Raw genomic sequence first — 26,134 nt, 5'->3', positions numbered from 1 at the left:
TCTTTCACAGAAATATTTGTTTTGTCGTCCTATCCACAGAGAGAATTTCCCAGAACTGTGTGGTCTCTTTGTCTCAGTGCTGATGTCTTTGTTTCCATCAGACTCAGTCGGTGTGCAGCAATGGGTTCAAACAAAAATGAAAGAAAAGGACCTTTACTCATCAATTCGCTTCTGACATAAGGAGGGCAGGGAGTGAAAATATCACCTACAGGGGGAAAGCAAAACAGTCTATTGTAGGCTCTGGTCAACAACTGTAAATATATTCTACTTTTTTCTATTTCTAAATCTCCTCATCCTATCACCTAAAAGGTCTTCATGGTTGGATCTTAGAACATACCAAATTAAATTGGCTATTATCTCAATATTTCTACCAGAAATCAAACATCGAGTTTCAGTGGTCGAATGTCCTGACGGGCATCAGGTCACATCTGTTCAAAGTCAGAAGATCTGAGCTGATGTACTTCAGCTGTACAGAGCTACTTGATCACAATAGCTCCACCAGAGGTTGTTTATATGGTAACTGGACTTCCATTAAATAGCACATTGTTTTTAGCAGTTCAGGACAGAACACTTCAGCACTTCACGTGATATGATGTGGCTCGAACCCGCAACATGGTCAATGTGACCTGCTCTACAAAGCGAGCCGCAGCCACTCATCCAACCTCAACCAGCAGTCATTTCAGAGGAAAGCTTACTCAATCAAACCCTGCTTACATCTGCCCTCTGTGGATTTCTGATTATTATGGTCCACTCTGTGTGGCACCCACATTACAGACATTCAGGAAACATTCCTCTCTTAGAGGCAGAGTCTTATTTTTCAGTTGTATTGTGTTTATTATAGAATATAGCTTTTTCTTTCTAGTTTCTAGACGTTCTGACTGAGATGGTGACATTTTTCTTTACGTAAAATAATGGTGTTCATTCAAATGGTAGAATCATCTTGAACACAGTTTTGTGTAAGTCTTCAATAAATGACTAATTATTAGGCGTGCACTTCCCTGAAAGAGAAAAATGCCAAATAGCCAAGAATTGATCATAACGGCTGTGAGAAACAATGCAACAATACGTTCAGCAGTGGACTTTATGCTTCTGTACTGTTTAAATCTTGTCAGACGTTGCTCACCTTGTCCAAAGAAGAGGCTCCTCGTAGGAAGTGCTGAAACTCCTCATCGGAGATCTCCCCGCGCTGCCTCATGATTTCCACACACAGCATGAAGCTGTAGATGAGCTTATGCTGCTCAAAGAGGCCTCGTGACACGTTGATGTAGGAGTTAAGCAAGATCTGGTCCAGCAGGATTTGGAGACGCTCTTCTAACACGCTGCTCTGCTTGGCTGTCTCAATGGTGGCATTAAAAAGCTGAGAGATGAGAAGGAAATTTAAAAAAAATTTAAAAATGAAGCATTTTCAGGGAAGCTGTCAAGAAAATTTTTTTAATGGTTTGGGAAAAAAAAGTTGTTTGTTTTTTTTTTTTCACCTGCTTGAAGTATTTCAGAGAGAATTGATACATGGGGTCAATTTCAGAGAGACTGGCGATGACAAAGTACAAGACAGAGCCTCGGGTGGCCACGGGTCGGTAGCGCTCTCTGGCAGAGTTGATCATCAGCTCGGTGGCCTCTGCCTCCTCCAGACGATGCTTTATGGTCTCTGATGTCACCTGGAGAAAAGGAGAGTGAACGCAAAGGAAAACAGGCAGAAGAGATCAAACGTGAAAAGGCAGTAAAACATGAACGGAGGAAATTTAAAAAGTGAAGAAATCCGAATGAAACAAAACTTGTTGAAAGTCGCTATGGATGATGAAATATAATGCAAAAGCTTTTGATATCACAACACAACACAGAACATTCCCACCTTTGACTCTTGGAGCGTCTTCACTAGTTCCTCATTGTCAAGTATATTCCCCTCTGAGGTGAAGAGAAGCTTGAGGATGCGATCTTCAATATCTTTCAGCTGGCTGCGGTCTGCGTTGATGCTTACGATCAGCTCATTCCTCTGTTCCTCAAGATGTGGACTCTCCAGGCGCACCACATCACTGATAAGACAGAACAGGTCACACAAAGTTTAAAAGCGGCTCGAAATGGCTTGGAGTTGTAAATGTGTGAAATTGTCTATCTCTCCAGGGTGTATATCTCCTTTACTTACAGTCAGTGGGGAGCGGCTCCCTGCTAAGTACGATGAAGGGATGTAGAAGGAGAATAGGTGAACATGTGTGTTTAAGTACCTGAGCAGTTGGTCCTCCAAGCCGGACTTGGTTACAGTGAAATTGATGATTGTAACTTTGATACATATCTGGAAAGCAGAAATACAAAAAAAATTGAGTGGAACTTTTACACCAAATTTAAAATCATGTCTCAGGTAGAAATATACTTTCAGGTGCTGCATTTGCTCATTGCTTACACCGGCTTTACACATTTTGCACTCTAGATTTTGACTGTAATAGTTTCACACTGAATCACCGCTGCAGTTAGCAGTTTATACTCCACAAAAAGGCTTTTTCAGATGGCAGCATGTCATATTATGTCTATTACTGCCCATTTGCAGTGCTGGTTTGAATTAACACCACAATAAAGACTCAGTTTTACTCTGGTGCTGCTGTTTTTGCGGCACTTGTCGTAAAACAAACACCATTAGGCTGGCTGACAGGGGATATCATCTTCTGAAAAGCCTTCAAAAACCTTTCCTGATGCAAGCACTTTTTAGATCATCGGGCGTGTTGCTACCGTATCGAAAAAAGGTTTTCTTGTATGCTGCTATTGTGGGCCCATAACACACACTTGTTTGACATTTCTTATAAAATAAAACTACTTGGGCTGAGATTTGTTGCTGAAATCTACCCTCTGCATGTGTGGACAACTTTAAAAACTAAATATTCACCACATAACAGTTTAAAATTTGCGCTTAAGTCATTCTATTACATAGATATATTGGATGGTAAATAGTGTGTTAATAGTATGACTCTAGATTTAGTTGATGAAATTAGCATGCATATATTTAAAAATCAAGAATGTTTTGCAGTTACATAGTAGATAGATATATCATCTGTTGTAAATGTGGTCAATTTAACTTCATTCTTTTTGCTGTCCTTACCTCCGGCAGGTAATGTGGGTTGGCCATCTTAGTGGTCATATAGAACCTGAAGTTTTTGTCGTAGTCGATATCCGAGTCTCCGAGTCGGATCAGGGTTCGCCCACCGGACACAAACGTCTGTTTGAGCAGGACGGGCTCCAGCGCTGGATCGAGGCTCTCCTTCAACTGAACACACACGAGCGCACAGCACGAACACAGTAAGAAGAATATTTTATTGAAAGCCCCATAGAAGTACTGGAATCCACATTCAAGTGTCAGTCACACAATTTGAATGTGTTCGTACCTCTTCCAGAAGCACGGGCATGCCCATGCGTATGGCGTTCTCTAGCGTCCGGAGAAAGTTTGGGTCTGTCAGCTTGATCACCTTCAGCTCATGTTTGGCCTCTTTGGAGCGAATCCACCGGTTTGCCTGAGCATGACAGAATTAATCTTACTGATGGAATGATTTGCAACCAATGAGGCCTGACCCCCACAGGAGCGATGGCAAAGATTTATGGGGGGTCGAGAAGCCCTTTTGATTTTAAGGGGTATAACTTTTTTTTTTTATGTTTTCAAAATAGGTGAGTCAGTAAGTCACTTATCTCTGAGAAATACTGAGTTTAATCATTAACATTAAAAGTGTATCATTCCTTTTTAAATATTCATTTTTTATTTTTTTTATTTTAAAGCGTCTACAGTATACATAAATGCATAGTTGCACATCAGGCTTAAGAGGCGGATGAGTCTGTCAAAAGAATAAAAATAGTGTACCAAGAAAGCCCAAAGCTGATCAAATATTTAGGTTCTGTAAATATATTCTCAGTCCAAGTGAGGTGCTCTGTATTCTCTGTATGTGGAGAAGCTGGAAACAATGCGAGTATCCCAGAGCGAGGAACAGTCTGTTGACTTTAGAGTCTGATTTTGTCAGGCAGGATGTTCTATTTTGAGACGCGCTCTTCTGTTAATGATGCCAATATTGTATGCGACTTGTGTTTTTAATCAAATTAAATACAAATTATTGCGAGACAGGAGTGTGTGGAATTAAACGTCAATCAAAAAAACGGAGTTTAGTTTTGTCTTCCCCTGAAAAGACGTGCGGTCAATCAGAGCGAGAATAATCCCAGTTCAAGTCTGGGCTGGCGTTTGGGGGCCTTCCAGATTGGAATTTGCATCTTTTCAGTGTGCATGCAGGCGTTTTCTTTTAACTTTCTATTAATTGTCAAATGTGTGGCAGTTGAACAATGAGTCAATGAAAGCTGCTTTCAGCCTCTTTTCTACGTCACCTGATCCTGTGGGTCGATCATCAGAGGCCAGCGGCGTCCCTCAGTCACCAGGATCGCATTCTCTGTAGAGACTGTGTCCCGAGGCAGCCCCTCTGTGTTCCACTGACGAACGACGTAGGGATCACCCAGAATATTAATCAAACTGAAGCTGGAACTGATGGGGATGTTCAGTTTCTGGCATTGTTTTATCCACCCGTCAATTAACTGGAAAAAGGAAAGACACAAAATCTCACTCTGCATGCTTTCACTTTCTTTTTAATTTGATCTCAGTTTTGAGTTTTGATTCTCTGCTTTGATGCTGCATACAGCAGTTTTTACAAATTAAGTTATGTGTTGTTACAGCACTGGGGATTGCATCTAAAGGAAGAAGTGCCAGGATGAAAATGAAAAGGCGCAGCCAAAGTGCACAATTATATTGAAGTGAGGGAGCAAAATGAAACCGTTTCAAAGACGGTCACTAAAATGCCTTCAAGAGGTGAACATTCACCATTGAACGTTGTTCAATAACATTTTATGTTTGTTTTTTTCTCACTTAAATCAATGTTGTCGCATTGTATTAAATTCTAAAATCCAAAATACAATTCAGCTTGATGGTTTGGCGGCCAGACTGGAGCCTCCTCTGGTCAGTTTTGGCCCACAGCCTTATGTTTGACACCTTTGTTGTAGATGTTTTGAGCACTGTGAAGGTTACCAAATTAAATTAAAAATGATATTCTATAAGTGTTCTTATGCATACACTACTGTACTTACCAGCTGTCTATAGTGGGAAGTAAATGCTCCATAGTAAGCCACACATGCCGCTGCAATGAAGACATTCCCTACAACGTTGGTGATCTCTTGCTCAAACAGAGCGACACTTTCCTCCCAGCGTATCTGCTCGTTACCCAGAGCCGAAGTTAGCTTTCCTGCCCGGGTCAGTCGAGCTTCTGTCAGCGCCATGGTGCTAACTAAAGGCAAGCAAGCAGAGGTGAGAAGAAGTTGAGACAAATCCTGAAAGGCATTTTCTTTTTTTGTTTCACGCTTTGAAAAGTACTCAAAGCAGAAATCCCCTTTTTTCCCCTGAAGCCTCTTTACAAAGTATTTTACAGATTAACTACAACAGGCAGTTGTGCTCAAGGTTGAATTCAACATAGCAGAGCATGCGGTGCAAAGTTCTCACCCAAATCTTCTTTCTCATTGACACTGCTGTTAAACTGCTCCTGCAGGACCATGATCTTCTCCTCCACCTCCTGGAGCTGCTTCTGCTTCTCCCTCAGGGTTTCCATGGTCGCATCCAGATCCTCCTGCATTATAAAAAAAAGTCATTAAAAGCAATTAGAGCAATATTTGTGGTATTTCTAATTTTTTAAATGAAAAATGCATACAGTCTAATGCACACAGGACATCCCTTAGTAGATGCTATAGCACATAAGAGTGACAATTAGGCATCATAATGGGGTTTTAACACAGTATTAATACTATTTTAATATATATAGAATATATACAAGTACATTTGTACTGCATTTGATTTAACTGACCTGTGCTTTGGCCAGTTTTTCTCTCTTGGGACCGACGTCTTTGAGGACTCTGGAATACAGATCCATGGCTCTGACCCACATGCACATGGACTTGCAGGCCCTGGAAACCTTCGCCACCTAAACACAGGAACACAGTAAGATCTCAAAAACTGCATGCCATACATACATAAATGTGTGTGTGTGTGATTTTCAACATTTCAGCAATCACCATGTTGTTGGCAACCAAACATGAGTGTATAAACAAATCAGACCTTTTCTGGTATGAAATCAGGGTTGTTGATGTATTTCTGCAGTTTCAGCAGGATCTGAGGCTTGATATTGTCCTTGTCATAGGTTGTCAGGCGTCTGAGGAAATTGGCGTCTCCCAGTAATTGCTTGGCACTTTGCCAATCTGGTCTGTAACCAGAGAGCTAAATGTCAGCCACAAACTGTCAGAAATAGAGCATATCTAAAAAAAAAAGCCTAATGGTGATGATTAGTTACTGGCAGGTGTGGCAGAATTCTCGTTAAAAGACGAATCTGTTGGACGTATTACCTGTACAGATTGTTCATGTGAGTCGTCTTGAAGGATTTATTGAAGCCAGGTTAGAACTTTTAAGTAGCAGTAACAAACAATCTTAGGGCTTGTGTGGAAATGCAAAATGTATATGAAACCTCCACATATAAGAGTTTTGCTTTGATATGGACACAGTATGATAGTTATATAATATATATTTGTACACAGAGGAACTTAGTTAAATGTTATGGTGAGTGCTCTTGTGTAACAGCAATATAAATATCCCATTGTGAAGAAGGCAAATGGATGCAACGTAGAAAGTATTGATGTAGTGCTTTAGAGAAGTACTATTTTATGACACTATAAATACAAATAACGTTGTTTGAAAACAAAATGAAGTATACTGACTTGCAAGTGAGTAGTATACAGATGGCCTCCATGACAGTCATGACGAGGTCTGGCGGTTTGGTGAACACCTTGATCTCAGAGATGTCGGCCTTGTCAAGAGAACTGAGGGCCTGATTGGCCCCTTCCAGTGCCGGCAGGGCTTCGTCCAGATCTCTCTGAGCATCTTCTGCTATGGCCTGGGTGTCGTCAGCCTTCACCTGGGCCAAAGCCTCATCTTCCTTCACAATGTTACGCACCTGCGGTAATTGCAACGTTTTAAGTACCGCGTCCACAGAACATTGTGTCTTTAAGTGTCACGAGGGAGAGATCAGATACAAACTGACCTCGTCGGCATTCTCCTGATCCACTGCCAGCTTCTGCATGAGAGCATCGACATCCATAGATTTTTGTTTGAGAACAGGTTCAAGAGCTGAGAGGTCCACTTTCATTGTGTCCACGAGCTCATTGGTCTCCAGCAGCTTCGTCAGACCGTTCTTCACGCGATCTCGAGCCTACACCGGAACACCCAACACAGACGTGTGTCATGTGTCGAGTCTTAATCATCATCATGACAGGAAACTAATCATCTATGACGGGTCAAGCATACCAAAACTAACTCTTGTCTCTTGGTATCAAGCATGCTGAGGTAAAGGTTGATGAGCTCCAGGTAAGAGGTTGGTGTGGTGTAGTAACGACGTCTCAGCTCGGAGTAGAAGCGCTCGGCCATGTCGGTGACACTGACATGAATTTCCACGCACATGGCCGAGAAGCTTTGCTTCAGCTCCTCGCTGCCAAAGTCCACGCTCTGGAAAAAAGCCTGAGAGACAGAGAGCAGTGCCTCCCGAGGCCACTGGACACAGCAGAGAAAATAGAGATTAGACACTGAAACCAATCAATATGTAAATAAAAATACCGATACTAGAATATGTGGACAAGAAAATATAGACATAGACATAGACATAAAACATTATCTGTATAAATACAACATAAAAAAGTGATTGATTATATCTATAAATATGTCCAAATCTTGCACTGCTGGAGGTTTACATACATTTTTAATATCTGAGTATTTTTTTATGCCTTTTATTGTTGTCTTTTAAATGTTCTACCTCCTTGTATATATTTATACTTTAGCACATAGACAGTTCTTTTATGCACTCTTTTGAATTTTCAACTTTTTGCACATGCACAGACTGGATTTAATATGTTGTATTTAACAATGACAAAGACAATTCTGATTTTCTGATTCTGTCCTGCAGATAGTAATAATAAGACGATTCCTCACTGTGGGATTTTCTTTTAATGTCGGGTACAATGAGAGGCTCCTAAAGGCGTGGGGGCTCCAGAAGACTCATATGATAAATGTCTGATAAATAGGGACGACCACGACAATGGAGAGATTTACAAACTCATAAAAAAAATCAATTCTATAGCCAGCCAGAGACTTTGACCTCATGAACTTACTAAACTGAGCTGAGTGAAATAGTTTCCAGGTCCGACAGTGCACTTAGAATGAAAACAAAGTGTGGGTATCGATTGACTCATCACTGAATGTGTTCTGAATATTTACTGGTAAAATCCGGCTTCTCTGCTCGTACCTGCACAAACCAGTCTATGGTGCAGCAGTTCACCAGGGAAGGAAACATACGACAGCGAGACCTGAAAGCGTCGCCCACGGGACTCATGCACAGAACGATGTGGAGCTTCTCCCGGACCCGAGAGATGAAATACTGGAACACCTGAGAGAGGCAGCAGGCACACAAACAAATGTACACATGCTTGCAGTTCAGTTCTTTGCAATGACTTTAACTTGATGCATGTTTATTAAATGGAATCTTAATTAATCCTTTGGGGATTTTTAACTGGGCATAAATCATTGTTGAGAAATGTGAAATGAGCAAGCGCTCCTGTTTCTTCTTCCAATATAACTTCAACTTTCAGTATTTAACAGTATATTTCGTCTGTGATTGGATGGAGTCACTCTGATGGCGAGCATATTGGCACAAAGGACTACTTCTTAATTTCTGATAGTATTTGAATTTTCTATTAAACTGCAGATTGGGTCTTCATGTTTTGATAAACCAATTTGAAGTTAAAATCTGAACAAGCTGAGATTTCTTGAGCAATGTGAAATCCCATCTAACCACTGTTTCTCTCCCGATGAGTGTTGGTAAAAAACCTCTCTGGCTGCATAATATCTGCATCTGCAGTCTTCATCATGAATGTTATCACAAACTCACACTCACTGTGTGGCTTACACAAACTAATGCTAGTTCGTTAATAATACTGCAGTAAACTGCTGTTCAGTTCTGGGTCTCAGTGTTGTGTCATTGTCCTCCCAGCAGACACATTATGAATACAAATCATCCATCCCTCCGTGTTTTAATCGAGGCAACTGGTCCCATCCATCACAGGACAGCACAAAGACAGAGAAGAACATACACATTCACACAAACTTGGAATTAATATTACATGGATGGGATTTTTGTGTGACGTGACGATTATCTTCCTTTCAACTGACATTTTTCTTATGGTGTCATGGTTTTATGTTTTGCATGCACTTTGGATTTGGATGACCCTTGATCATTAAAATAAAGTTTGGGTTTTATTTTTAATTTCGAACAGTTTGATCTCTGCAAGCATGGTTATGCCATCAACCAGGAGTGATACCGGTAACACTTTTGAAAAGAGTGTGCTGACCATGTCTGTTTTGTAATTCTTACACAATGGAGGCTCACTGTATTCACGAAGCACAAGTCGCACATATGGACAGGTGGCTCACAACTCCTGCTCAATCTGTTCATTCCACACAGGAGTTATACTGAGCTCCAGCTGTCACCGCATCCACTGATGAACAAAACTGCCTTTCATATTACTAATTCAGTACAGTCACGTTTGATTTAATTAGTTCTTTACAACGCAAGTCCCAGTGTAGTCTTCTCACATCTGTGGACAGATTAAAGTCACAACCCCATAATAGAAAACAAACAAAAACAAATCCCCCATGAATGACTCCAATAATAAGTACAATCACTTTGAGCAATGCGGTGGACGTCATGCACAGCTAATCATCCAATGAAAAAGCAAAAATAAACAACGAGTGAGTCATCTGGTATTATTCAGCTTATATTCTAAATTGCCTCTATATATATATACTATATACTATCACATTGCCTTCAAGTCTTCCAGGACTATGGTACACCTGCAAATGGGTACATACTTTTGTATTTCTATCATAATTAGTTTTGATAAAGGAACATAATCAAAGTTAATTAGTTTCTGCAAAAGAATGAGAGCATTTCCATCAAACTTCCCCAAAGGTGCTCAGAAGTCATCCAATTGCTGGTACGTGCTGCAGATATTCACAATACAAAGTCTTTCTCTGCCAGAATATTGTTTTTTGTTGTTGTTTGTCCTATGTCAGTGTGAGCGTACCTCATCTCTATTCTCTTCACTGATTCCAGCCTCTTTGGCTTTGGGGCGCGTCTCTGCGAGAACCTGTTCCAGCTCATCTTTCTCAAAGAGGTTGGGCACCTCGCCAGAGTTCAGCATGTTGTTGATGTCCTCCAAAAACTCTTCCACCACAATCTGTCACAGAAACAGAGGATGCGGCGGTACACGTGCAGAAATTTAAAGGCGTGAATGTCTTGCAGCGGCCGAGCTCTTTCCCACCTGAGTGTCAGTGAAGAGGAACACCATGTCCTTCCCCTCCACGCCAGCCATCCTGTAAAGCTTCCTCAGGTCTTCGTGGAAGCTGTCGTAGCTGTAGCCGCGGGTGAGCTCGATCTCAAAGCAGCGGTACCCGCACATGTGAGCCGCCAGCCGGGTGAGGGACTGCTTCCCCGTGCCTCCCACCCCTACGAGCAAGGCATTGCCCCTCTCCTGACGAATCATTCGAGCAATCCTGAGTAGAAAAGAAATGAGGCCAAAACACTGTTTAGTGCAACAAAATGACAAACACCAAAAAAGCTGGAAAAAGCAGATTTTTTCTCTCTAAGTTTTTTCATCTCTTTAATTTTCAGACATGTGAGGAAAATAAGAAAATTATTTTACAATCGACATTCACAGTCAATGTCGAGGATGTGACAACAGGATTTTAAAGAAGAGTACATTTATTACATTTAGAATAATTCTGAGAATAAAAATGGTAAAAAGACAGATTTTGGTCAGTATTTCTAACAAAACTATGAAAATGTTATATGTTGGTGTTCTATTCTTCATGTTTTCTTACATCTTCATCATTTCTCTCTCTCGGCTATTAAAGTTTCAGTCTCTTCGAGCCAAAATCCAAAGAGCCCCGTAATGCCTTCAGAACTGTGCCAGTGGTTGCTCATGAATCTGATGAGCGACATCACGGAACCTCAAATTATTCAAAATAAATCATTCCACCGGGTCAAAAATAATTAATCGGTGGACTGATGTCAAATTTCAAACTGCTGATTTGTAAAGAATGAGAGGACTATGATGTAAAATTAAGTCATCAATGGCTGCAGACATTTCTGACAGGGTCTGCAGAAAACTTGCAGTCGCATCAAAGTGTACCACAACAGGGAAAGCTCTTTTAAAACTAGGACTGAACTACAAGTTTTGCTTAATGTAAATGCATTTTTTCATAAAAACATTTGTTCCATGGTTTCAAAAAAGATTCTTTTAAATTTGTCAATGCGTTTTGTTTTGTTTGCCAATTCTTCAATTTGAGTGTTGTTCACTGAGTAAATTGTCCAAGTCTCTATAAAACATCCACACAAGTATACAGGCTAACATTTGTTTATTTCCAACTTCATCAACTGCAATTTATTTCCCTGTTTCTTCTTTTAAATTGGGCACCAGTGCGAGAAGTGTGTTTAATACATGTGGGTGTGATCATTACGAGTTCTGACACCAATAAGAAGAAATCCAGGGTTATGCAATGGCTCAATTAAAGCCCACATTTGAATCCTATCTTGAATCAACCCAGAGGGAACAGAGTTGGAGATTTAAGCAAGCTGCTGCCAGAGACTGAAGGATTTTTATGCAAATTGTCAACAAGGATTCTTTTATCCTGAAGAAGGGTAATCATAGTTTCTGAGGATATACTTACCTTTTCACATATTATTCATGTCTTTGTCAAGGAAGTGATTATTTGGTGTTAATTCAGGGGTACGCATGTTAACTGATTCCAGTTTAGTTTAACACATGACTGTGATTACTTTTGTTGTATCAGTGTTTTTAACAAGCACATAGTTATGGCCGAGTCAATTGCTTTTGTTGTAGACGCTTGCACATGTCTTCTGTCTGTTCAGCAGCCAAAAGCCATGTAGTGTCTCTTTTTTACTTTGCCTGTCAAACTGATTAATGGCGCACTAAACTAGAACAGTTTTTGAAGTTGAAATATATAGTTTGATCTGTACTCTTGTGCCTGAGTCGTAAGTCTGGGTCCTCACTGTGAGTAATGTCACACTGATCGTTTTTCTCGTAGCACTCCCTCACTGATGTACCTTTGTCTTCAATGTTTGGACCTATTGTTGCAATCCGTCAACAGCCAACTAAGAAATCACTTTCCAGAAAAAGAAATCCAGCAAATCAGTGGTGCCAATAGACCAACGCACCTGGAGACATGCTCAACAGCATCCTGGAAGAAAACCAGCTTGGTCTCCTTGGAGAAGGTCGTGTTGTAATCATCCAGATATTCCTGGAGGACACCTTGGATCTTGTTTATGTCTGTCAGATCTTCGTACAGACGGTCTTCTTTGTCAGCAGCCACCTAGGTATTTTTATTATGATTGGATGGAGGCAGAGTAGAAAAAAAACAAAACAGTTGTGAGATATGCGAGTGTGGATGTATGGATGGAATATTCTATTGAGGTTAAACCAACCTTAATGAAGTCTCCGAATATGATGGGCTGGGTTAGAAAGTAAGAAGGCTCCAAGGTGATATCAAAATATTTGCCTGCGGGGAACAAGGTGATGTGATTAGCACTGGTGCATTTCTAAACTCATGAGATTCTAAGCTTCACAATAATTAAGAAATGAGTCACTTCTGTTGTTTGGTGACGTTTTTCACTTTTTGTGCTGCTTACACATGAGCACTGTAAACACAAATGCCACTGAAAGTTTTCATTGAGTAGAGCATTTGCTTCGTTCTTACCGGCCATGTCAGAGACGATGGTGTTGAAATAAATCTTATCCTGGCTGTTGATGAGTCGATCGTGGAAAACGCGTTGACATTCGTGGCAGAAGAGACGGAAGATCTGGGTCTTGTTCCTGACTTGACTTGGCTCACACTGCAGCATGCCTGGGCACGGACAAATGGAGAGATGGGATATATTCATGGCAATGATTTTATTGATGATGGAATCAACATGAACAGGCATCAGAAAACATAATCGCGGTTATGTTTTATGAATATCCAAGAAGGAAGGAGTGGGTGTGAGTTATTGTCCCTCAATAGATGGATAGTGCATGTACAGCTATAGGCACTGAATGTTTGACAAACACATTCAAGTTACACTGAATGAATATTGTGCAGGAGAAAAGGGGGTAGAAGGAGATGCTGTGCTTCTTTTATGTTGTGATGATGCCCGCTGGGTAGAGAGCGAAAGGAGGCAGAGAAGAGGGCCTACATGTTGGTAATGTAGCTTGAAGAAATAAATTATGGCTGGGCCCCATGTTGTGTGGACAGAAAGACTGAAATCATGTGGTTTTTTTTACATGTTTATATCTCATGTGCTTAGGGAAAACAGTATAAAGAGAAGAACAGTATGTTGGGACATCTCAGTCTAAAAACTATTTAGTAAAGAAAGAAAGAAGAGTTTGTGCATCGTTAAAAAAATACTACCTCAAAAACGTCCCCCCCAAAAATGGTGTCCTTATTCTAAAGACATTTAGAAAAGCTTTTTACATTCCCCAAAAACATTTGTTGAATTAATGTAATTTAATCATGCCACACATTTTCATCTATTCAGATTAAGCAAATTGAATCCATTTGAATCATGTTATCTCGTCAACATGTATTAGAATGAGCCTTTTAACAAAGAGAAACTCAATATGCTGATATTAATCTGTTATTATCTAGTATTTCTGGTATGCAATTTGAACAACTTCCTGAGTTGATTTAGTTTGAGCGTACCAGTGAACAAAGCACCGTCCAAACATGCAGAAAAATGCTTCAATATTTTTCAGTTAAGGCTAAAGACACAATCTAATTTGGGGTTTACCAGGAATAATTCAAACTTATTTGTTTTAATATATACTTCACACACACATTCCCAGCTATTTTGACATTCAGATGATATTTGAATAAGTTTGTTTTATTAGCTTGTGATTACCTGTAAGCATCACTTTATTGGTGCTACATTCTCATAACTTTAATATTATGTCTAATTAAGTAAAAGAAAAGTGCTCAACCACAACACAGTATGAAGGTCGTGGTAACAGCAGCTTTAGAGATACAAAAGAGGTTACCTGAACACCAAAAGTGTGGTTACAAGTCTCACCTTGGATACATTTGGAGAGATCCCGTAAATTGAAGACGTAGTGGGATTTAGCTGGAGTGGGCAGCAGATCCACACTCAAACGGTTGTAAATCTCCACAGCTGCATCCACAATCTGTGTAGTACAGTTCTGTACCTCCTGGGAAAACTCAGCGAGGAAACCATTCAGAATGGCCTGGATGGGTTTAGGGGAGGAACAGAGAGAGTTACAATGAGGGAGGGAAAGAAAGTTGTTGAAACAGCCAGAAAGCTCAGAATGAGAAGTATGTGTACTTTAAGCTCCAATCTGACAACGCAATGATTCAAAATCTGAACCTGATCAAACCAACTAATATAAATTAACTTTGAAATGAGGACAAATTTAAACAATACAAAAATGAGTAAAAAGCAGAAAAGAGCCAGCATAAAGACTTGACACAAGATGACCGGGTCAGAGCATCTCTAAAGATGCTGCGCTTATGGGTCATATTGTTATGGCTAAACCGTAAATGTGCAGTTACTGACGCTGAAGATCTGCTTGAGGCTGTGTTCTGAGGGTGTTGGTAGGCAAAGAATGCTGAAGTGGCGAATGAATCGGGGCGTTACGGGGTTGCGTCCTCCTCCTGGAGGAGCACACGCAGCTGCAATGGTCATTTCCTGAAGGACGAGGAGGAGAAAAGAGGAGACTATTAATAATAAAACAAACATACATCGTAATGAGAATATGTTCCATCAGGAACCTTATCAAACAATGTTTACAACATGAGATTACATCTCCTGGAAAAACGTAATCCCAAATCAGTGCCCCCATTAACAGTACACATGGAGAACGACAATCGCCCCTTACATCACATAAGATTAATAACACGCACGCACACACGCACACACACACACACACACACACACACACACACACACACACACTTCTTAAATTTATGAGCATAAGCCACAACGTTGACAAAGACCACATGATATGAAAAGCTGATTTGAAAATAATGACAAGAAATTCAGTTCTTGCTGACTGAGTCAATAGAAGATTTAAAGATGCAGCTTCAGTTCTTTAACAATCTCAAACAAGTAAAAGACTTGTTCAGTTAAATAAAAAACACAGTCATAATGAGAAGTGTCGAATGCAGCAGGATGATTTAGTACATATACCTGGATCTCCTTCCAGAAGAATTTGCTTCTGTCATAGAATCCATTGAAGTCCTGAAACTGACGCAGGAGTTCAATCGGAGGCTGAGAGCCATAAGCGTCCAGCTTTGGCATATTCAAGTCGTCAACAAACACCACCAACTTCTTGTTGCCAGGCGGACCTAAACAGAAGGAAGAGAGAAAAAAGGATGGAACGTGAAAACTGAAATTTATCAGCAGATGTCAGAGTGGTAAAACGTTTGGCTGGGGGTGGCAAAAATTAGGCGCGGGTAACCATTTCAAAGAAAACTTCTTTTTTTTTTTAAGACATTTCTTAATAGCAGAATTCACGACACAACAGTGAAAACCAAGCATATCGATGTAGATATCGGTGATGCCGCCATGAAAGACGGCAAACGTTATTGCAAAGATGCAAACTAGCATGAGCCTCAAAGCCGTGCTGTCATGGTGAGATTGTAAAAACATTCATAATGCCACAGCTATTAGAGAGGTTTCTGGGACATTTCACTGTATTTTACACCAGAAGGTTTAATGAAAATTGGCTTCATACAGTATTGACATTGTAGAATTTTCAGCAGTAATTGCTTGAGTTTATGAAAATATAGACTTTTTTTTATCACACATACTCTGTGTCAAAACAACAAAAAACTTATTTGTGCCGGACGTGATGGACTGCAGATGTTTCGAGGGTTTACAGTAACTCACGATTCTGATCTTGATCAAATGGCCATAGATAAATGGATAAAGAGAACATCCAGAAAAACTTTATGATCTGTGCAACTTGTAACTGAAAGTTTGGGGGTTTGATCTCACTGCTCCTAAATTTCTCTTGAAGGTAAAATGTGGATCACATGATGCGACACCAGAAGGGAGCAACCAAACGACGACCATCATTATCATCTTCATCTTTAAGGAAATAAATCAAACAGGAAAACAAGCAAGAGTCTTTTCAACGAGCCAAAAAAAAAAAAGAAACTGCTGTTTACAGAGTTATCATGATCAGTAAACACATGACTGAATTTGTATTTGTTATATCCTACCCAGAACGTTCTTTCTCCTTTTCTCCAGTTTGGACTCGATGATGTCCTGCGTGCGGGCGGACGAGGTCTGTGCAGAGAAGTTAATGTAGATCGGAAGGTAACCAGCGTTTTCCTGAATTCTGTTCAGAAGGCACCGAGCAATCACCGACTGAAAGAGACAGACAGAGAGAGAAATTCTTTGATTGGTGGGACACCAGTTTTTCAAGGTATACACTATCTGTCCAGTCAGACCTAAAAGTTTGTTTTTCAGTCTGATATAGGAATTAACACAATACATAACTGTCATGCTGATTGGAGAAAGTGAAAGTCACAGCTTGTCCCACATCTTACTATGTGCCCTCGAGCCCACAAACCCGACTGCTCCTTCTGTACCACAGCAGCCTGTTGCTTCTAATATGTGTAGTTTTGGTGAACCATGACTAGGTTGGGTCAGATCCCAAGGAATAATTCCACCAAATGATGTAATTATCTTGTGGAAAGTTTTTCTCAATAGTCACTTGTGGTATTGCAATAAAATATGTGTTTAACCTGTGGAGTTGTCTTTGAAACAAATGTAAAACAGTTGAACTGATACGCCAACCAGCTTTGTTTTTACACTTACTGGGACAGATTTTTCACATGAAAAGGTTTATGCGTTTGTGGGTGAATAAAAAAGAGAATTTCTGGTATTGATTTATTTTCTGATATTGATTTCTTTTCTGATATTGATTTCTTTTCTCATAGCATCCGTATTTAGAGTAACCTGTTCCCTACCAGCAACTCAACTTTAATAGTAACATTTGTGACACAGTCAGTGAATTAGATTAGCTCCACATTTTATAATTAAAACTGACTTTTAATATGAGCTAAGATTTAATACATGGTAGACACAGAGTGAGGGATCAGCTGGTGGAGCAGGTTGCATACCACATCTCTGCCTGCCTCTACATTAATGTGTCTGTGACATTGAACTCTGGGTTGTACTTTGAAGGGCGAGCATCTTGGTGAGTCAATGTGTCATTGTGAGAGTGAATCAGTAAAATGTGACTTACCATGTAAAACTACACCAAGACTGTTCAGGTGATGACAATTATTTCTACCAAAAGACCATATCAAAATCTACAGTAACATATATCATCAATCCCTCCACTGTATTACTAGTTTTTCAATGTATAAACAAATCCCTTTATATTGCAACTTCAATCTACATGGTGCCACCAGCCTATAATTTCACACAACAAAACAAAAAAAAGGTCAACTTGCAATGCTTGCTGGATAAGTCTGTGGCACTAACATCATTTCAATTCTACCCACACATGACACGAGTCTGTAGGTATCGCTACATTATTTCAAGTTTGTTATTCAGTGTATCCACAAGTTTATTTGAAGCTTCTTAAAATCACAACAATGGCCACTGGCACAGGTGGTTCAGTAGTTACCATTTTCTCCTCATAGTGAGAAAATCCCTAGTTTGACTCTGGGCCCGGTGTTTTATTTGTTTTTTTTCTGTGTAGAGTTTACAGGTTCTCCTTTTGCATTTCTCTGGGGATTCCTGTTTCTTCTTGCAGGTGATTTGATGTCAATGAATTACAAAAACATGTTTCAGTACCCATGTGTGTAGATGTCTGTCTCTCTCTGTTGAGGGTGTATTTAGCTTTTTGTCCAGTGTCAGCTGGTGTCAGATGTGGTTAAAGAAGATGGACTACTAGGTCTACATTTTGCAATAAAACTTTTAAATTGTGAGATAAAGTACTCCTGTTAGTAGCTGTTGATTTACAAAATAGTTTTGTAAAGAACCTTTACCTTCCCGACTCCAGTGTCACCAGTGAACAGCACCGAACGACGCACAGACAGGAGCTTCTCCATCAGGTAGCCGTACCGCACCGTGTCCGTGGTGGGGACCAGCATCTCAAAAAAGGGCTGTTCCCTGTTGTACTTAAATGAAGGAATGATCGTTTCCCATGGCTGCAGGCACATTTCACTGAAGTTCATGTAGAAACTCCAAAGGGGGCCTGACTTCGGGAGCTATGAAGGACATACAAAATAAACATCAATTGATAAAGATCAGGAGATAAACACACAAAGTCTTACTTGATTTGATTGAAAAAAAAAGTGGCTGCATAACTTTGTGTCAATAACGATACAAGGACGTTGTTATATTCCTTATGGCAGCATCTCACAGTAACAACAAATTGTACACACAAGCATTTCTGTGATGCTCATGATTCCACATCTGTTTATCTGTCCTCGACAGATGTAATTCAGTCCAACATCTGATTTCCATCCCTCATGTGTGCACTCAACCTCCAGTTACATGAATAACGGTTGCGCCCTGCAGTGTTCTGCTGCTGCCAATAAAGTATTTCATCAATCATTATCCATTGTTGCCAGACAAGTTCAACCTTTCAACCAGTTTGCTTTGCATCTCCTACAGGCTAAGGGACTCACTGTATAATATCACTGGCCATCCTACTTTGCCTTTGTACTTTATTCTTTTCCATTTCAGAAACCCGCAGGTTAATGATTTGCTAATTTTAGTAAGGTTGGAAAATGAGATGCTTTCAACGTTTACAACCTTGACACACAGCTCGTCTTTTTACTCTATTTACCTTTCCAGAATATTCCTTGTATCGCACCGATGGTATCACTAAAATGTGCAGTGAGGATGCCCTTGTCTTTGTTTCATTTCAGTGACTGAGATCACAGAGTGGAACCTTCTTTCAGATTAGCTGTGCTCAGAACAAATGAATTTAGTGACATGAGAGGCATATGATCTTAAGCTATTTGTATATATTTCATGCAGGAAGGGAATCCAGCAGAAAAAAAGACTAGCTTAAGTCTTTGGCCAAGTTGGAACAACTTTGCTAAAAGTAGCAGCCAAATAGACACCAACAAGGCCAAAGGAAATGGATTTGACTTTCAGCCGTATGAATGAGCTCAAATAAGTGTCTTGAGATACAGTATATGTGGCAAAAATCAAACATATTTATATTTTTGACTTTTGGTCACATTTCAGTGTGTGATAATGGTATGCAGCTCCATGCAACTCACATCTCATTACAGAGAAACGAACCTTAGCATCGTTGTTGTGCTCAAACTGCTCTTGAAGGAAAGTGTCAAAAGCATCCCAGTGAGCACAGGTGAGGTTTCCGCCCACTGCCCACAGATAACAGAAGATAAAGGTCTGACACAGGACGCTGTTCAGGTGCTTGGAATCCTAAAACACAAATAACAACAAAGAGCTCATCAATCATGTCTTGACCTTGCCAGAATAAAAAAAAAAGCATTTATTTGCACATTTGTGCTTATCAAACACTACATATAGACAGTCTTCATGTCAAACTCATTCTGTGTGGCTCACAGGAACGACATCACTGACAGTATAATCTCCTGCTTAATGTACCATATTGAGGTCCGGCCCTCCTTCGCCCAGCAGTAACTCCTCCAGCAGGGCGCACAGAGTGGCGACTTTACTTATGTCCACCTGGCGGATTGCCTGAGTGCAGTTCTTCAACACAAACTGAAGACCGTTCTCCACATACTGCTCAAACAGCTCCAGCAGGTAAGAGCGCACTGGGTCTGGAAGCTAGAACAGCAGAGAGTCAAAACAGTGTGGTAAATGTAGGAGGGAGGGTTTTTCACAGCAGACGCTGATCAATGAGGCGTGTTTTTCAAAATGGAAAAACATTTTCTTTCAAATAAGAAGGGCCACACCATTGGATGTTAGGCTAATATGGAGACATGAAGTACCAGAAAGATAAGCTCACGGTTAAATTGTTGCTTTATATTATATAGACAAGACAGTACCATCGATCTTCTCAGTTTCACCAACAGTATAACTATAAATAAGCTTTAACATGTGCACTTGCTACTACCCTGGAGGAGAGAATAGATATATTGTGATTATTAAGAAAAAACAACAACTCCCTACGGTTGTAAATCGATACAAAATTGAGTTAGAAAACTCTATTATACTCTATATATTGAAAAATGGAAGACTTAAACTAATTAAACAAGGTAAAGAAATGAAGTAGCTTAAAATGCATTATAAAGCCATTGGAGACTTACAAAAGCAAATAAATACTTCAAATAACGTAATAAGACAGGAGAAAGAAATCCAAACCTTGTCAAGAAGGGGCTATTCACCCTTTAGACAGAATACATCAAAATACTTGAAATAAAAAAAAATAAAAAAATCTGTGAAGACTTTTAACGACGAATACGAAGTATTTTCACAATTAATAGTTGCATCAACGTAGCATAAAGATTCCTTTCAGTTAAGGGTTATGAGCATTTCTCAAAGTTGTTGTTTTCTTCTCTCTTCATAGGGTTGGGGATGGTTGATCTGGGTATGGAGCTGCTGGATCACACTGGGGTCACTGAGGCCACGTTTACACAACGTTTCAAATGAAAACGTTTTTTTTTGCAGTTTCATTTCAGAAAAGTTTCACTTTTACACTGCAACCCTTTGAAAACAATGTATGTTTCCATGGAAACAGCAGGCACTCTGAAAACTATGTAATTGTCCTGTATGGCCACTCGTCGACACCATTGTTTGATTTTGTATTGAAACCACACACACACACATGCCTGCGGAGAACAATATGCTATAAACACTACCAATGGGACGACACAGACATTCATATAGAAAAATGACCAAGTTGGATTGTCATTACAGTGCATGTCAGTCAACTATAAATTGACCAAGTCCCAGGAGAATATGGACTGGGAGTCATGACACTCTACTGAGCATTTGCAGCAGATCTATTTACTATGGCTGTGGTGTACAGTAGCAGCATCTCTGCTGCCGGCACAAAAGAGGAAACCAAGCCCTCGGACTGTTTTGAAAAAGTTTTGAACATTGCTGCAGCCTAAACAGACACCTAAAGGTTTTGCAAATTAATTTCAAAACAGCTCACTTGAAAAAAATGTCCCCCATAAAGTACTTTTGATTTTGATTCAATCAAAAGAGCTGTATGTTTTTTCTGTTACATTATTTATGTGTTGAGCTGTATGGTTACTTGTCATTGAACAAGCATGAATGAATACAGAGATGCATAATGTACTACCTTGGCACTGAGACCATTGAGCCATGTCTGTACATAGGGCAACCACTTGAGCTCATCAGGATCAACGTATACCATCCCACAGCGGCTGACTGTAGCTGGAGATGCCACAGCCAAATCCTGAACCTGAAACACATCGTTCATCAAGAGGATTGAAAATATTACAGTGAACCAACAATGTATGGCCATTTGTCTAAAACCATATGGGTATATTCTGATTTTATCAGACAAAACCTTCCCTCAAGAACAGTAAAAACATGACATCAAACCTCAAACACCATATGTATGGATGGGGTAAGTTTGATTCTCTCGCTGTTCGCCAAGCAGAGCATTTTGTTGTCATCCAGCACAGTGTTCATGTTCTCAATCCACAAGGCGTCGACTGGCCCGTCACAGATCACCCACTTGTGGTCATCACTGGTGTCACTGACTGCTTCACGAACACTGAGGGCCATCAATCCATCACGCCACTCCAATGTTAATGTGTTCACCTGAGGGGGTTGGGATCAGAGTTACATGACTGCAGAGAGAGAAAAAAAAACCCATCATATGTGTTTTTAAGTTTCTTTTTGCCTGTTGTACCTCTCCATAGAGCTCTCCCATTGAAACTGATTTTGGATTGAGCACATAGGTCTTGACAGGCTGATAGAACGGGTTGTTAGCCTGGTGTCCGGTGCGATGGAGAGTCTCAAGGGTGTCTGCCAGGATGGTGTACACGGTGGTCTTACCTCCACCGGTGGGCCCCACCAACATAACACCATGACGAACTACCATGGTCTCATAGAGCTGGATCACCTTGTAGCAAGGAAAGAGAAGTGGGACACAAGACCTAAAGACTTCTGACAAAATCTCAAAGAAAATTCTGTTTATTCTTTAAATAAATATCTCGACAAATGTGGAAACCGAAACTTGTCGATTTGTCCCTTACACTAACATGTTGAAGCATGTGGTTGATCAGTTGCATCACTTTGGAAATGGAAAAAAGAATCAGAAAATATAGAATTTTCCAGTTGCAGTGTACCTTTTTGATCATACTGGGAAGAGGCTGAAGTTTTCGCTTGATCAGAGACTCCAGGATGGTTGAGTGCAGCACGCCGTAGTCGTGCTCCGGGATACACACACCAGGGAACAAGTCTGATAGGATACCACTGAAGTGGAATGTAGAGATTAGCAAAATAAGCACAGTCTGAAATATAACATATGTGGGAAAATTCATCTGGAAAGATGCTTATCATATTGGGAATTGTGTAATTATCAAGTTCTGTCTTTGCTCGGATCAAAGCACTTGAGGTAATTATCAGAGAGTCTGCTGAGCTTACCTAAACAGCACAGCATCATCAGTGAGGAACTTTGGCAGATTGGAATCTCTCAGAGCTCTGATAAGACCCACTTCTTCACTCACATGGGGATTCTCTCTCTTTAGTGACCTGAGAAGAAACACATCACTGCTCGAATATATGTATTAACCATGCAATAAATTGTGTTTTTCTCCAAAAACCATGCATGTTATTCAAACAATATAAAACAAGTAAAAATAAAAAAGATCTATGCATTAAAAAACAAAGCATATACATATATAAAGTATAATTGAAAAATAACTTAGACTGATACAAACACAGATGTAATAGAGATAATAATCAGCCAGTGTTCTGATAATTCAATATTGTACAACCCGACTTCACTGCAGGCAGGCTCTACTGGATTAATAAACAGAGTAAAAAACAGTAGTGACATTAGAGTGGGAGATAATGAATGTGAGCGTGGTGTGGAACGAGCACACTCAGAGGAGTATTATTAAGGGTGAGACAGACAATGAATCTCTAGCTAATAACAACAGTTCCCTGGCTTTTCAGCTTCAAGGTATCACAGAAAACACTTATGTGTATTAACTGTTAACTGTATATGGTGAAAAACATCAATTCACTTATATTTATACTGTAAATCCAGTGACCAGCGACAACTGTATGTTGTCTTGCTGTTTATGCCCCCTCCCCACCACAACCAATAAGTAGATGTATTGCTTATACTTATATATCCATCCTCACAAGAAAGAATGGGGTCATTTCAGCTATCAGAGACTCTTACCCTTTAATCTGGACGGTCCCTGGCAGTATTTAACTGTCCCTGCTCTGCACTAAACAACCGTGTGCAGCTCAAAGCTCAAAGGCGATTTACCATTCAAAATCTTTCACAGAACACTCTGTACATTGAGGCGAAATATACTGAATGTATTCATGCTTGTGCGTTTGTTTGAGCCAGTGAGGGACCTCTGGGACAAGCCAAATGTTTGTCTGTCTGCATAAGTGAATGCACATGTGTGTTAATGCGATGTTCTCACCCTGCCATGACCAGGACAGATTTGACGGCTCTCATGCCGAAGTCATAGTGGTCCTGCTGGGACAGCTGCTCCGAGCACAGCTTGTACATCTGTGTCATCTTCCTGGCGAGGGTCTTACTGGACTCAAATCCCTCGGAATATAAAATTACCTGGAGAGTGCCATTGAGTCACAGTTAGAAACACTGAAAATAGGATCAACTTAAGATAAGAAATATAAACATCATGTTACCTCGGCAATGAGTGCGTAATTTGGCACCATCATTGCTATTGGTCTAAACAGAGCTTTCAAATTATCAGGGAGTTCTGTTCTTCCAGCATAGCCCGGGTTCATGGTGATGAAGGCAGCACATGTGTTGACCAGCTTGATCTCCTGGCCTTCAAATCGAAACCTTGATAGCTGCACAAAATCAATCAGTTAGACTCTTCCGTTCTGATACTTTGACATCGATGTGAAATTGACACTGAAAGTTGTGACCTACACACAATCCTGTTCCAATATCACTATATTTTATATGACTCCATATAAAGAAAGTTGAAAGTGATTTTTATTTGATTGTATGAAATTGCACTTAATTTGACAATCTAAAGTGTTTAATATACAAAAACCTTAAAGGCTGTACTAACACACGCACGCACACACACACACACACACACACACACACACACACACACACACACACACACACACACACACACACACACACACACACACACACACACACACACACACACACACACACACACACACACACACACACACGCACACACACACACACACACAATAAAGTAGAAGCAAAGTAGTCTCGAAGATCATCATAATCTCCTAATGTGTACCTTAGCAGCTTTAGCGTTTCGGATGGTTATGAGCTGCTGAGCGATGACTGATAGCACTTCGATGTCAATCCGGTTAAATTCATCAAAGCAGCACCAAGCACCCGACTGAGCGAGTCCGCTGAAGAAGCGACCCATCATCTGGAAAAAGAGTAATGCTGTTAAGTGAGTATACAAATTACCGGTGGAAAATAAAGACAGAGGACTTTTGGAACTATACAGTAAAACTGGAGCTTTGGGCCCACCAGAGAGTTCAAACCTGAATCCAAGAGTAGTAGAAATTCCAAAATTAACTGAAATCTTTCACTAAAAGAAACTTTATTTTTAAATTGGCCATTCTGGTTCGCACTGTTTGAATAAGACCAGAAGATATAACAGAGCACTGAGACCTCAAACCAAGCAGCTGCGTTGCAACCACATTCCTCTTTTATCAGAAGAAATTTCACGCTGTGCCGAATTATTGTTGTAAAAACATATAAAATATGAATGTTTTGAGGAAGTGAATGCTTTTCTCTGCTCTGGAGAGAGGATATGTTTCAGCTGCCCCCCTCTGGGGTCGCCGGATTTTGTGCACGTTTGATTTAGCTTTACGCCGGATGCCTTTACTGAAGCCACTTTGGGGTTCAGGGATTTGCTCAGGGACTCACAGTTGTGACCCGTCTGCAGAGGGATTCAAACTTGCTGAATTCTGCTTGCACGGATGCCTCCCCAAGCCGCAGGCCAAATAACAAAAAAAACATTTTGAGTTTAAAGGATATCATTTTATCTTTCTGCCTCGACTGAGATCCGATATGGTCTTCACTAAAATGAGCTGTTCAACAAAACAGCTCATGTAATTCAGGTACTGGAAATCAATCGATAGTAAAAAGGCATGATGGCTCATGTTGGTTTCCCCCTTCAATATATTGTGACAATATTTGTGTTTACAGAGAAAGGTGGGCTCAGCAAATTGCAGACATAGAAAACCATTTTTAAACCAGTATTTGATATTATGGATCAATTCACAAAGACACAAAAGATTACATACGGAAACCCCCCCCCCCCCCAAAAAAAAAAAAAAAATCCTACTGCACCAATCCAGAAGGCTGCATGGCTAAATCAGAAGTCTGTCCTGATCTGATGCACTTCGGGTGCAGTGATAATCAAAACCGACAGAGCACAAATGGCTTTTCAGCTATCTTATTGGTTGGTGTTTTCAATGCTGCAGTGTGAGACAGAGCTGTGTTTTACTTTAAAATGAAATGCAAAGTGTGTTTCAAGGTTAAAAATCCACTTTGGATGTTTTGGAGCTGATGAAAGTCAGTTGACGATTACAATGCTACTCATGGATGAAATATTAGGATCATTTATCGGCTGACAACAGCTGACAAAGGGTGAAGAAAATACTTTATGAACAAATCAAGACAAAGAATGATGCATATTAAAAGAGCTCTCTATCAGTCCAGATGAGAACAGTTTGGATATTTATTGTGAAACTTAATGAGGCAAAACTTTGCTTTGATTTCAGTCTAGGTTGTTTCATAGGTG

General features: G+C 40.2%; 1 protein-coding gene across 1 annotated transcript in view; it reads right to left on the bottom strand.

Annotated features, from left to right (window-relative positions):
- Nucleotides 1-26,134, bottom strand: part of dnah6 (dynein, axonemal, heavy chain 6) — a gene marked incomplete at both ends in the record, with an annotated part of 57,629 nt that overhangs the window by 11,065 nt on the left and 20,430 nt on the right. Inside the window, 35 exons of the mRNA XM_080516164.1 lie at nt 1,124-1,357; nt 1,476-1,655; nt 1,850-2,030; nt 2,220-2,287; nt 3,086-3,250; nt 3,369-3,494; nt 4,348-4,551; nt 5,098-5,294; nt 5,507-5,630; nt 5,865-5,981; nt 6,116-6,260; nt 6,769-7,004; nt 7,092-7,259; nt 7,355-7,597; nt 8,346-8,486; nt 10,183-10,335; nt 10,420-10,651; nt 12,336-12,490; nt 12,603-12,676; nt 12,875-13,021; nt 14,223-14,394; nt 14,724-14,855; nt 15,357-15,514; nt 16,394-16,541; nt 18,176-18,397; nt 19,446-19,589; nt 19,776-19,958; nt 21,442-21,564; nt 21,708-21,929; nt 22,021-22,233; nt 22,460-22,586; nt 22,758-22,865; nt 23,777-23,925; nt 24,006-24,173; nt 24,611-24,748. Of these exons, the coding sequence (XP_080372290.1) occupies nt 1,124-1,357; nt 1,476-1,655; nt 1,850-2,030; nt 2,220-2,287; nt 3,086-3,250; nt 3,369-3,494; nt 4,348-4,551; nt 5,098-5,294; nt 5,507-5,630; nt 5,865-5,981; nt 6,116-6,260; nt 6,769-7,004; nt 7,092-7,259; nt 7,355-7,597; nt 8,346-8,486; nt 10,183-10,335; nt 10,420-10,651; nt 12,336-12,490; nt 12,603-12,676; nt 12,875-13,021; nt 14,223-14,394; nt 14,724-14,855; nt 15,357-15,514; nt 16,394-16,541; nt 18,176-18,397; nt 19,446-19,589; nt 19,776-19,958; nt 21,442-21,564; nt 21,708-21,929; nt 22,021-22,233; nt 22,460-22,586; nt 22,758-22,865; nt 23,777-23,925; nt 24,006-24,173; nt 24,611-24,748 (5,697 nt within the window). The remainder of the gene's footprint in view (nt 1-1,123; nt 1,358-1,475; nt 1,656-1,849; nt 2,031-2,219; nt 2,288-3,085; nt 3,251-3,368; nt 3,495-4,347; nt 4,552-5,097; nt 5,295-5,506; nt 5,631-5,864; nt 5,982-6,115; nt 6,261-6,768; nt 7,005-7,091; nt 7,260-7,354; nt 7,598-8,345; nt 8,487-10,182; nt 10,336-10,419; nt 10,652-12,335; nt 12,491-12,602; nt 12,677-12,874; nt 13,022-14,222; nt 14,395-14,723; nt 14,856-15,356; nt 15,515-16,393; nt 16,542-18,175; nt 18,398-19,445; nt 19,590-19,775; nt 19,959-21,441; nt 21,565-21,707; nt 21,930-22,020; nt 22,234-22,459; nt 22,587-22,757; nt 22,866-23,776; nt 23,926-24,005; nt 24,174-24,610; nt 24,749-26,134) is intronic.

This window comes from Blennius ocellaris (assembly GCF_963422515.1).
Source record: "Blennius ocellaris genome assembly, chromosome: 3".
In the NCBI taxonomy this organism is placed as follows: domain Eukaryota; kingdom Metazoa; phylum Chordata; class Actinopteri; order Blenniiformes; family Blenniidae; genus Blennius; species Blennius ocellaris.
Note: the sequence above shows the minus strand (reverse complement) of the source record. Positions and strands in the feature narration are given on the sequence as shown.